The 13371-nt window shown below is 40.1% G+C and overlaps 1 protein-coding gene across 1 annotated transcript in view; it reads left to right on the top strand.

Moving 5' to 3' along the window:
• The first annotated feature begins 11094 nt into the window (after positions 1 to 11094).
• The window catches only part of LOC134536283 (small ribosomal subunit protein uS5m), a 28275-nt gene continuing 25998 nt past the window's right edge, over positions 11095 to 13371 (top strand). The window contains exons 1-2 of the mRNA XM_063376031.1: positions 11095 to 11198; positions 13154 to 13285. Of these exons, the coding sequence (XP_063232101.1) occupies positions 11126 to 11198; positions 13154 to 13285 (205 nt within the window). The 5' untranslated portion in view covers positions 11095 to 11125. The remainder of the gene's footprint in view (positions 11199 to 13153; positions 13286 to 13371) is intronic.

The following is a 13371-nucleotide window of genomic DNA, read 5'->3' as shown; positions in this document are numbered from 1 at the left end:
GGTCTAGCACCACTCCGAGCGCGAGGAGGGGTAGCAGGGCTCGCAGGGGGGGGGGGAAGAAGAGGCGCCACGGGGTGTACCAGCCGCTAGATCAGGAGGTGTGTTGTTTCTGCTCGTCCCAGACGCTTTTCAAGCAAATGTTCAAAAACCAGGACTACAGAAGTTTAGGTTGTTTGCATTTACCCGTCTGCACAAACACAGAACAATGACTTAAATCGTGGGCGCATTTTACAGACTTTCAAATGTACAAAACATTTCTCGCAATTTAAGATAGTTGTGTAAAACAGGGTTAACATACTAATGAAGAACAATTGTAGATAAAAAATTTTTTAACTAATACGCACCAAAAAATTTTTAGTGGCGTTAGTTCACGAGAAGCATTTGACAGAGGTTGATGTTGCAATATTGTTCTCGCGTCGTGGCACAGGTGTGTTCCTCTGGGCGTGACGTCACCAGCGCCCGGGCAATCTGCGCTGAGCGAGTGCGCAGTGACCCGGACGGGCGACGCCTGCGGGAGCGGCGCATGCTGTGCCGCAGAGCAGGGCTGTCGAGCGCACTGCATGCCTCGCAGGGGCTGGATAATTACCGCGGAGGGAATTCCTCATACCGGGCTGTGATAGGGAGGGACGGATCGATACCAACCGAGAGAGAGAGAGAGAGAGAGAGAGAGAGAGAGAGATAAGAGGGTAGTCTTCAACCTCACCGTAGTCTGCAAGCGCGCTAAAATAATGATTCACAAGTCTTAACCCATGCTTGAAACATTTTTTTTTTGCCCCACGCGCCGAAAGAGTAAACACTGCCAGAGAACACACTAAAGAAGGGCGTGCCCATCAAGCTAACCCTGAAGCTCAAACACAGGCTCTGTAAGCTTGCAAATAATTAACCGGTCCTGTTAGTGCACCAGCTTTCCCCCCTACAAACATGAATTCTTCAAAAATGTTTACTGGACGTCCCCAAACGGAGCCTTCATTTTGCAAAGTACGACTTACAATGACTGTTTGGTATAGTCCAAACGTGAAAAATAACGTTTAAAAATATAGTTTCTCATTTTATGAAAATTAATTATTAACGAATTTTCAGCTTTATTTACAGTGCTTTCTTCAAGACCCCAGTTTCAACAAAAAATTATTGTTGATTTTAAACTTAATAAACAACCATGTATACCTACCTACAACCGGACTGAAGCCGACTGAGGTTTAGCTATATTATTCCATTTGCTGCAGTTCTTACATATTCATAGAATCACTTACCTTAGACACCTTACGTAAACAAATACTGAGCTGCGTGATTCCTAGGAGTGATATTTGGGAAGAAATCGAAGATAAATTTTTTTCAAGTCAAACTTTCTTGAATGATTTATTCATGGGAAAAATTGACTAAAAATTTATATGGATACACACCATTGCTAGTTTCATGTGTATGTAATAGAGAAACGACATGAATGTACAAGATAAATGAATAAACAAATTTTAAAAGCATAAATCTACAAGCCAAAAATTACATTTTTGTGTGTAACGTCGTCATCGTGTTGTCCACAATTTCTGTTTTGTAACTGTTTTGTATCTGTTTTGTATCTGTTTTGTATCTGTTTTGTATCTGTTTTGTATCTGTTTTATATCTGTTTTGTATCATAGTTGGGTTCATGTGTTCGTCGCTGTGTGTTCCAAGGTTCTTGTTTCCATTTTCTGTTCTCGTCATTGTCAGACCACTGTTAGTCTGTGACGTAATATTTTCCCGACTAATTTCTTACACGCAATTCTCTGCGCTGTGAATTCGACATTTGACATCGTATTTTGTGGCTCGGTTTTTTATTGTATTTGTGTATTCATCTTTTTTTGTGCATTATAGTGGTTTCTGTATGACATACAGTGAAAACCAGCAATGGCCTATGTTCATAAAATAGTTTTAAATCAAGTAAAACTTATAAAGTGAATAATGGACATATGAACAGCACATATCTGTGACGAACAAGGTAGGAAAATCTCGTCGCGCTCGGCTGCTCAAGTATACCTACTTGAAAGCGCGAAGCAGCGCAGTGGTGAAGCACGGAACTCGCAGTCGGCACAGCTTGGGCACTCCGCGACGTGGAGCACCAGGATTGGTGTAATTTAATAGTATAAATTTTTAACTCTGTTTTGAGCATAGCACATAATTTAATAAAATGCCTTGTTATTTAAAGTGATCGACAAATACATACAAATAGTTTCTTCAGTAAAATAATAATTGTTGTTTAACCTGGAACTAATTTTTCTTTCAGAAACTGTGATGATATTGTAAACAAAAGTTTTTTTTATGATTTCAGAAAAAACATTTACAAATAGTAAATTTAAAAATACATTATAACTTATACTGGTTAACAATGTTACACAAAAAGTAGTTTTAAAGTAAGCAAGCCGGGTGGTATGCATGCGGCAACAGTGGTAGCTATTCGCTGTGTGCTGCAAGTCAAGCGCGAACCAGACTGTGGAGCGCCTCAGTCGACTGGAAGGACAGCGACTCTGACAGCTACAAGTCTCTCCTCCGCGGGGCCACTTACCCCCCTTTCAGGAGGGCTGTTACCCCCCCCCCCCTCCGTGTGGGGGGGGGGCACTCACTCCGCACCGCTGCATTGATATCCTGAGCAGATAGTTACATGCTTTAAACCTTCAGTGGCTTTCATAAATATCTCAATATTTTATTAAAACTTCTCTACGAAATTGTATGCAAAGATTAACTTCAGGCTTGGTTTTTTTTTATATATGTTGTAAGTTTACAACTTGGTTTAAGATAATGCATAAATGTTACATGAACAGCAAAATTAAAATCCGAAATAAACGTAAAGAAGTTTACAACTTGGTTTAAGATAATGCATAAATGTTACATGAACAGCAAAATTAAAATCCGAAATAAACGTAAAGCAAGAAACCAAGCCGATCCAAAATAACAGTGATTATAGAGATTATGGCGGAATGATTTTTGTTTGCTAGCAATATTTGCCACCGTGTTTGTTAGATTTTTAACAGTTGTTTATTTGAAACTGGAAGGGATTAATGTGTGTTGCAGTCAGGCAGGTGTGACTGGAGAAGTCTATAGCTGTTGGACTGCTATCTGCTGTCAGCATCTGTGGAACTAGCCCTAGTCACACTTTAAAGGGTCGAGTTAGTTAAATGTACGTTGTTGTCACTAAGAGACTTTAGCATCAGGCGATCCTGAAACACGCATAAATATAGAAAACATATATACATAATCTATTGATTACATGCGAATAATCAACAATAAATATTACTCACTGTTGAAATAGTCACACCATAAAGAAAAAAACTGTGCGAGTCACTGTTTCTTCACACAATTCTGCCATGTGGAATACGTAAAATCTCTGAACGAAATATGAAATTCATAACAAGTAACGCTATATTTGCGGGAAATGCAGGGACAGTCTCAACAGCGCTCTCTACGCTGCTGGTTGAACGAGGAGAAACGCGAGCGCGCATGGTAGCAAATATAAAATTCAAGGCACTCACAAGATACCTATATATATTTTCTGATACAAGCGCTTGCGCGCCATCTCTCTCTTATTCTTGCGTTCATCTCTCTCTGTCAGTTTTTTTTTTGGGCGGGGAACCAATCATCGCAGAAAGAGGAGAATGGAAACGAGCCCAGCAACGTATATAGCATAGTGCTCTCTTTATATATCTCTGGCCGAGTACCTTTTCTCTGTCATTTTCGCTTCAGAAACTTTTCACAGCAATGTTTCACGAAAACGTTGCATTAAAATTCGCCCTTGAAATTTTACTATCTTCGTTCCCAAAGAGGTTTACCTTAAAAAATTGAAATATTAATTTAATTTAATTCCAACAAATGCACTCGCGCACCGCGGCTCTCGAGCTGGTTCCTGCCCAGTCCGCCAGATGCGCAGAGCTTCAGGTAAAACAACGCGATTTATGAACTACTCAAGATATCCGGGTGGTGTCTGTTTACGAAAAGCATTTAAAGAGTTCCCTGAGGGCCGAAAAGTACTTTTGATTTTTGATTAAATTTTTAAACTGTATTTTTAGAAGAGTTAAAATGGCTAAAACGCATGTTTTCAGAGTAAATTTTAGGCGTAAAACAACCGGTACAGATTCTTGAAAGCACTTCAGGGACTTGCATTACACCTTTATCTTAATTTCTCCGCAGTATAATGTTACGGTCACCGCTCATGTGACGTCGAGAAGACTGCGCGCTAGAAGCACCAGCCAGTCCCGCCTCGCCGACACAGATACGCCCCTGACGATGCTGGTCAGGCGAGAGCTGCTCATGCCTGGACCTGCTCCGTGCCGGGATGCTGCTGTCGGCGCGCCTAATGAGGCGGTGATACAGATCTGTGCTCCAGGAGGGGGGGCAGAGCCCGCATGAACCAGCGGAGCCCATTGACGGCGCACCAGGTGCGCGGCGAGATGCGCGCGAGCAGATACCGACGGGCGATGCGTATCTCCCGACCAAACTGTTGTGATAGGTCGCTATAGATCTACCCCTAATTCAACCCCACCCCTCTACCATCACACACCAACAAAAAAAGATGAAAAAATTGGTTGTCTGTAAAGTCGGTTTACGGACGATAGTTTAACGTGACAACGTCATAACAAAACATTGATGAAATGATTGTATACTTTTATGAATAAAATTGAATCATTTTTATTGAAATATCACTATTTTGAATGGATACAAAGAAGGAGTGAAATGAAATCTACAATTTAATTGATCAATTTACTTTTATTTGCACTCATTAATTCAAATATGTTTATAACTTTAACGAAGAGATTATTTTAACTATAACTTTTATACATGTTTGCTGTTTAACTTCTTCCAATCTGTGTTATTCTATTAAGGATAGGACGATGATAGGAAAAGTAGGAAACGAATGGGAGTGTTTCAAGTGTAATGTGCCTCGAAAAAGTCAAATCGATGGTTTTATCTTGGTTGTTCCAATCGAGTGGAAGAGAGATAGATGCGGCGCAAGCGTACAATGAGCGTAACGGGACACAGCGTAACGGGATAATGTGCAAAACGGGACACTTTTTCGTGCGTGCAGCCGGCGTTCATCGATTTATTAGACGTTGTCACGTCAAAAAAATACCCTTCTTCGACTTGTAACTCTTAGCTTGATGCTCGCTATGTTGATTTTTTTGTATTTTCTCGTTAGTTAAGGGCTATTTGTGAAATTTTAACTCGATGCCTCCCTGGCATTGGTGGTTCTGTCGCTGTTGTTTTCAACGGATGCTCGCTGAATGAACTATAGTAGTCGCACAAGTGTTGGTAATTATTGTCACTTGCGCACTTTTTACACTTAGCCAGTATCTGTTGACAGACACACAACAACAAATTCAAGAGTGGGTATCTTGTTAAAATTTCAGAGAAAAAAACCTTATAAGTAATAGAAGACAAATGACGAGAAATGATAGCCTGGTTATAGTTACGAAAATTTGAATGTCTATACGTAAATAAAAGCAAGTCTTTTTTATTGCTCCCTGTGAAGATATAGCCGGCATACTTCTCAGGGGAAAAAATACATAGATTTCCATAATTCTTCATAAGTATATTATATTCCCCCTAAGTGGTCGTCACCGTTATATTTAAAAGTAGCAATGTGAAAATAATATACGTATTTATTCACTGATATCCTTTCAAGTTTTCGAATATCGTGCTCCTTTTTTTTTTTTGTGGGAAGGAAGGAGAAAACATCCTACCGTTAAGATTGCATGTTATGCTTCCTCGCTCATTTTGTCTACAAATATTTACTAAGTGTAGTCGCTTAGCGGTGAAGGGCCGGGCAAGTGTTCGTAACTATGACAACTTGCGCGGCATTTAGCAAATACCTGAAACGGAACAGCTATTGGAACAAATGGACAAGGAAATGCCTGAAACACGGGCGACGAGAAGAACTCGGAGCCCCAAGGCGCGACGTCCCCCGTCGACGCCATCAGTCGCTGCCGCGGGACTCTCGCCCCTACGGGCGCTCTCACGGCCAGCACAAAGGCCACCTCCTTCCTGCCGGCCGACTGCGCGCGGTCGCCGCCAGGGGCGCCTTAGTTCCTCGCCAGCGGAGTCGAAAGCTGCCTCGTCCCTGGCGCGAATCCCTCCAGATAATCATCTTCGCCGCGGCTATCCAAACTTGCGTCTTTGTTGCGAAAAAAAAGAGGGGGAAATTGAGGGGGGACGACGACTTGGGGAGGGGGAGTTCACCGTTGTTTGTGCATCTCAATAGTGTCGCCTCCCCCGGGCCCCCCCCCCCCCTCCCCCGGGTGCAGCGAGTAGCGGGAGGGCGGGCGGTCCGGAGGCATTCAGCGCATCTCACGGCTGGCCGGTTCTCCCTCCCGCATCTCAGATCATTCTAATTTCCCCTGCGCTGCCCCTGTGTGCCCCTGTGTGCCCCTGTGTGGGGGCCCGCGGAGGAGTCCTTGTCCCGGGGACTGCAACTGTCACGTGACCCAGCTCCCAGCACTGGCCGACAGTCAACACTTCTCGCGCGTTACAAGTTGTACTTCCTGATGATTCAAGCCACTGAAATATTTTTAAATTTATTGGAACAAAAACCAAATAAATACTCAGTACTCAATAATAATATAAACGTGTGTATAAAATTAATTATTTAATTTAGTAAAATAATCGAGATAAATTTTAATTAAAAATAATAATCAATAATTGACTGAATATGAATCCCTATTTATTAATTTTTATTATTACATAATAAAGTAAAAATGTATAATTTATAATAAAAAAATGTAAATATGGGAAAATTTCATGTTGGAAATTCTGCACATATCATTTCGATTCTTAAGCAACTTTCTCTTCAAACAACAGATCATCTCCTGCTCAGGTTTGATGTGGTATCACTCTTCACTAAAGTACTTGTCCCAGAAGCCCTTCAAATCCTCCTGACACATCTGGGAGGAGAAAACCTGAGCAGAGACATAGTGAAACTCACAGAACACTGACTTGATGTAAGCTTTTGGACATATGTCATTGCTAAGCACATGTATGTCTGTAGAAGAAAACTACAAACAAACACAGATTAAGCAAAAAATTGCTGTTTTCAGGATATAGGTAAACACCACACAAAACTCCACAACAGGAATATGGTCAACAAACAAAGAAAAACAAAGAAAAATGGACTAACAGAACGAAAAAAAAAAACACAAATGATGACAACACAAAAATACCGAAATTTTGGGTTCGAAATTTGCTTAGCAATGGTGTACGTCCAAAAGTTTACATCAAGTCATGCACTCCCATTGCACAAATCTTTCAAAGATAATATCACAGAACACTGTGTTTCTTCCACCTTCTTCTCATTAAAGGGACAGATCAACAAGCAACAGGAAGGCACCGCCATGGGCCTCTCTCTCCCCTTCTAACTAACATATTTATGGCCGAATTTGAGGAGGAAGCAATAAATACCAGCCAACTTAAACCCAAGTGCTGGTACAGGTATGTAGATGACACCTATGTGATTTGGAGTCACGTTGTGGATAAGCTGTAAGACTTCCTGAAGCCCCTGAACCCCATCCACCCGAACATATAATTCACCATGGAGGTGGAAGTAGAAGGAAAATTGCCTTTTCTGAATGTCTTGGTCACAAGAGAAGAGGATAGCCACATCGGCCACAGTGTTTACAGAAAGCCAACCCACACAGACCGTTATCTACAGGCGAGTTCACACCATCCTCCATCTCAGAAGAGAAATTCATCTCAACTTTCGTCAACAGAGCTAGAGCCATTTGCGAGGAAGACAATATTGGGGAAGAAATTAAACATCTAGCAAGTGCTCTTCAAGCAAATAGTTATTCCAAATCAGAAATTATTAAAGCCATGAAGCAACCTCAATAGCAAACGAAAGAACAGCTTCATAATAAAGGTCAAATGAATTTAAGATCAATTGGCAAGAATTCTTAGGAAGCATGATTCATACAACTCTCAAACCTATAAATAAGATTGAGGGGTCTCTGACATCTGTGAAATACAAAATCTCCAGCCGAAAACCTAGCTGGTGTGTACAATGTTCCATGTTCTTGTGGTAAGGTATATATAGTACAAACTAGCAGATTAAAGAACACACCAGTGACTACAAACATGAAAACCCGCAATCAGCCATAGCAGAACACTCCTTTGAAACCAGACACAGCATTGACTTCGATCAATTCCACACGATAGCTAACATCCGACAATACAAGAAAAAATACATTCGAGAATCAGTCGAAATATTAAAACACCCAGAAAACATAAATAGAGAAAATGCCTCAAATTAAGCAGAATATGGGATACACTCTTCAGAAAACCTAAAAACCTAGCTCTGTATCTAACAAAAGACAGATCGCCTCTGATTGGCCAAACAGCCTAGCCAATCAGAAGAGAAGATGTCACTGATTTGCCAGCATCCCCAACAAATCACAGGCGCACCAGTCAATTTGGGCTGAGATTTGTGGCCTAATCGCACTGTGAATAATCTTTAATTACTTGATAAAGACAAGTGATGAGATTTTAATTAATAATTAACAATTAATGCAGAATATAATAATATGTGGGAACTATATTTAGTGGATTGATATCCACCTGGCAGGGAAGCCTTCATTTAACAGACGAGAGAGCCACACCCGAAGTTACACGAAGTTCCCCGAAGTTCATGCTCGCTTTTTTTTTCTGTACCACAACAGGTGTATTTATGTGGGGAAAAAAATTCGCGGGCATTTATTCTCCAAATGCACGGGTTTAACTTATAAGATGTCATTCTTAAAATTATTCATTAACATACATCACAGGTTAGCTACATTATAAATAATTTAAAACATTGTGGATGGTTGGTTATATTAGGTAAGTATAGCTACATTAAAAATACTGTAAAATCATTTTATGGTTGCTTAGCAAATAACTTTTTAATATGCAGCTATCCAGCGCTAGGAAACCGTTTACATGATTTCACAGTACTATCTGTAATGTAGCTATCCTAACCAAATCAACCGTCCAAAATGTTTTAAGTAGGAATTTATAATGTAGCTAACCTAACCTAATTGACCATTAGTTATCATGAGTTGTCCAAAATAAACATTCACGGACACTCCTCTCAAAACAATTACAAATAAATACTGTTGCCTTGTTTATGGTCTTTCTTTTTATCAACACCGCCATATTTATTTTCAATGAACCAAAAAAAAAACGCAGATGCACGATCGGGCATTTGGCTCTCTCGTCTGTAAAAAGAAGGCATCCCCACCTGGCATGGCAAAGGAAGACATGGACACTTGATAGCCGCGCGAGCTGCTATGACTCAACAACCTCGGTGTCATTCTCCTCGCTGCACTACACTGCTTTAGGCTGCTCCAGGGCGCGTTCATTGCACATGATCGTCTGAGGCGTTGATGAGGTGTCGCGGCCTGTCCAACCAGAGGGAGCACCAGCGGTCGGTATCAAAGTGTTGACGCCTTCTGCCTTCTGCCGAGGTGATGTTAAGGGTGTGGAGTTGCTTTTGGGTGCCAACTAGCAATATTAACTACGTGCTAGTGCGTAGCCCAGACTCTTGACTCAGGGCGTGACGTCGCCACATGGCCGAAAGGCAGTAGGGGTCGTTCCGTCAGAGTTACCCCCGGCTGTTTTAGCCACCAGGGACGCTATGTTACGGGCGTTGTAACAAATACGTGGAGGCTCAATTTAGAGTGTTTTATTATGAGGCACGCTATACATGTGCTGCTTCGTGCATGGCCCGCTTACTGGGAGCCGGGCTCTACAGGCCACGTTTCTGATAAACTTGTGTCGCGCTACCCTAATGTTCCGTGCACACTTCACACTACACTAACCTTAAACATTTCTGGAATTTAAGTAACACCGGGAGTTCCGGTGATGAGCACAAATTAAGTAAGGGGTGAACTCAGGTCGACTAGCCGGGCTGTCCGGGAGGCTCGGAGCTGACGGGTTTAAAAACTCACGCAATTCCGGTAGAGATGGCAAGGGCGGAGGTCGAGAGGCTCCGCGGGCGACTCGCGACTAGTCTCCTTGGAGGGCAGTGATCAACTGGCGATGGCTGTGGCGTCCGCACGACTCCCCAGCCTCGCTCCCCCGAAAATGTGTCGTGTGCAAAAGTAATCCCGGGCCATGCACGCCGCCTGATCGCGCTAAAGTCCAGAATTACAAATAATATTTAAACATAGCCATTACTCAATGAAGATTGTTGTTAAGAGCGCTGAAAGTTAATTACAAAGTCCAGATAATCAGGTCACCTCACGGTACCCCCGTGGTCGACTATCGCGCGGGCGACAGTCGATTATGCAGGGCAGCTTATTTTTGAGGCTTTGCACCACCCTGCACCCAGGTGCGTTCACGTCGCACATGCTCGGGGCGAGGCGGCGACGCGCCATAGCGCTCTGTGCGGATTCAAGGAGCACTAACGATTGGCATCAGCGTGCCATACGAGCTTCTCTCACGCATAGGAAAGGTCAGCTACTTGGGCAGCACCATGTACGAGGGTGGTTTGTCGAATAAATCCTGCTAAGGTATTCCATAGTTTATTTCCTTACATTCTGAACATTCCCGTAGTTACTAATTACTGTATGTGTGGCATCTCAGACGACCAGTAAGGGCATACGAAGTCAACTCTGTTGACGTACTCTTGCCTTCGGCCACATGGCCAATATCCCTCCTGAGATAGTCGCGTCTATCAGTGCACGTAATCACTGATTGGTGCCAGGCACAACCGCCAGCATTCAAAACCAATCCACTAGGCAGTAGAATCGACGTCAGTTGTCAGTGATTAAATTAACAATTATTTTCCTTTTTGAAATTAATGGTGTTCGGTAATAATTCTACTTTTAAAAAAATTTAAAGTTTTAATAATATTAATAGTTATTAATACTTTAAAGTTTGATTTGCACACTAAATTGCAAGTGGTTTAAAAATAAACATAAACAAACAATTTAAGTAGAAAAAAATGTTGAATAAAAAGAACAATTTCAGTTCTGACATTTTTATTAGAAAGCAGAATAATGTTGTTTTCACTATTGTTTTGCTATTTTTCTGTTATCGTAGTGTTCATCCGTAATATCGGAAGTAACTCCACCAATATTGTAATTATTGGATTGATCGATTGTTTATTTACGTTGGGCTTTTGTTTGCACTCAAAATGGTGCTCACTCCAGGTTTGTTGAGGTTATGTGGAGCAACAAAAATATTATGCTGCAGATTAATATCATCTGGTAAGTTTTTAAATTTACTATCAATTGATTTTTAAGAAACTTAAAATTATTTTTAATGCATTTACGTTTCATAACGACCTTTTTCAAAGTACATTTTTTGTGTTGGACAATACCACGGTAATTCTTTAGGCCCTTCTACCGTGACACGGAAACGGAGACGGATCTCACGAAACACGTATCCTTCAATTGCACGCAGACGGAGACGGACCCGTAAGGATTAGCTCGGCAATGCTGAGCTTTTCCGTTTACGTTGCTCCGTGCGACCAATAGAAGCCGAGTACTTGTCTGTGTTGGTAGCCACATTTATTTATTATATAAATGCGTTTACAATTGTTTTTAAGTACTACAATAATATGTAGTGTTCTATTATATCTTTTTGGTTTATTTTTAATATTTATGTAAATTTTGCCTGTTCAATGGTTTCGAAGCTCAGTTTTTAAAATTAAATCAATATTTCGTAACCTTGAAATGGAATCTCATTGGTTGTCATTTGTTACGTTTCCGTGCATTGTGGAAGCAGCAGAAGTGATAGTGAAATGTTCCATGAGATCCATCTCCGTTTACGTGCCATTGTAGACAGGGCCTTATAGTTATAATGTATTTGATTTGACTAACAAACTGAACCAGAAACGTCAAAGGAGCACAAGAAAGTTATCTGGGGCTTAAGGAAGGATTACAATAACCCGTCGCATCCGTTGGTCATCCTTCCATCCGCCGCTGAGTGATGTACATCACTCTTTTCTTCCGTCATATTATTTTCCTTTATAAATGCTACCAACTATTCAGAAAAATTCATTTTTGGAGAAAATTTATGTTGTATATGTATTATTTTTACAATCACTTTAGCTATGCACATATAATTAATTAAACTCGATATTTCACTCAGGTAATTTTTTCAACGTTTAAAGTGTGTCCAATTGTATTTAGATACACTTCTTAGAATATAAAGATTTTTGTTTAAAATAAACACTATAATATGAGTGCAAACATAATTTATAAAAAATATTATTTAAGTATCCAAGCAATCAAACAACCTTCACAAACTGCTAATATAATAAAATTTAATGAAAACTATTTAGAGGTTATAATGTATTCTCTACATTATATGTATGTGTTAATTAATCAAATCCTTTTGATAGCTTCATTATACCTAGTACTAATTTTGTAATAGTCAGAAAACTGATTTAATAAATAAATAAATAGATAGGTTAGAAGCAAATGTAAATGTAGGCCTAAATTATTTGTAAATATTTCTATGAAATTATACTATTTAGGCTTTTAATAAAATGGAAAACTTGAAAGAAAGAAAAATGTTAGTTTATATGCAGAATAATTCTTTTTAAAATATTTTTATTTGTGATAGATTGGTTTCAATGTGTCTCATACAAATCTAACTCCAACATGGTTGTGAAGCAAAAGTATCCATTCAGGGCTGACAAAAATATTAGTGAATGCATATAAACAATACACAATGGCATACATACTTTTTTCTATTTTTTCTTTTGCATCAGAAATTTCTCTTTTGCTTAATGGTGGATGACCAGTTCCAGGTCATTATTTAAAATTTACGTTTAACATTTTTAAACTTAGAGATGTTTTGAGGGGCAATATTTTTCTGAAAGAAATTAAACCATATCACATAGTAGCCAATAAATTTGACTTTAAAACCAAAAAATTCCATTTGTATATTCCTTTTCATTTTCCTACGTTGCCCAAAATTGTTAAAAATGAAACTTTTGCAGCTTATTATGCAAACAGTGTGATATACATATTATTTCATTTCGTGAAAGTTCAGCCACTCAAAAAGTTGGCAAGATTAACCCTGTGGATCGTAAATATACAATAATGTCCTGGAAGGGGACATACCCTTTTAAGATACATCCTTCATACCTATTTGTTTATTAATATTTTTTTCATTAATAGTCTTTTTGTGGTTGTGTAATGTAATTTTCCAGGTCACGCGTCCCAGGTGCTACATGTAGAACGCCATTCAGGGATCGCTCCGCATTGTTTCTGTGTCGCGCAGAACGTGCGTCTTTTGTTTCCGCTTGTTCTGCCCTGCCGGAACACCAGCTTTTTCAACAAATGTAAGCACGCACTTTTTGTTCGTTTTTGTGCCATTATATTACCACCATCCAGTTCCGTATGCTCATAATTGTTATGCCTGCATTTT

Source organism: Bacillus rossius, chromosome 10 (genome assembly GCF_032445375.1).
Source record: "Bacillus rossius redtenbacheri isolate Brsri chromosome 10, Brsri_v3, whole genome shotgun sequence".
Taxonomy (NCBI): Eukaryota; Metazoa; Arthropoda; class Insecta; order Phasmatodea; family Bacillidae; genus Bacillus; species Bacillus rossius.
The sequence above is the reverse complement of the archived record's forward strand: the minus strand, read 5'-3'. Positions and strand labels throughout refer to the sequence as shown.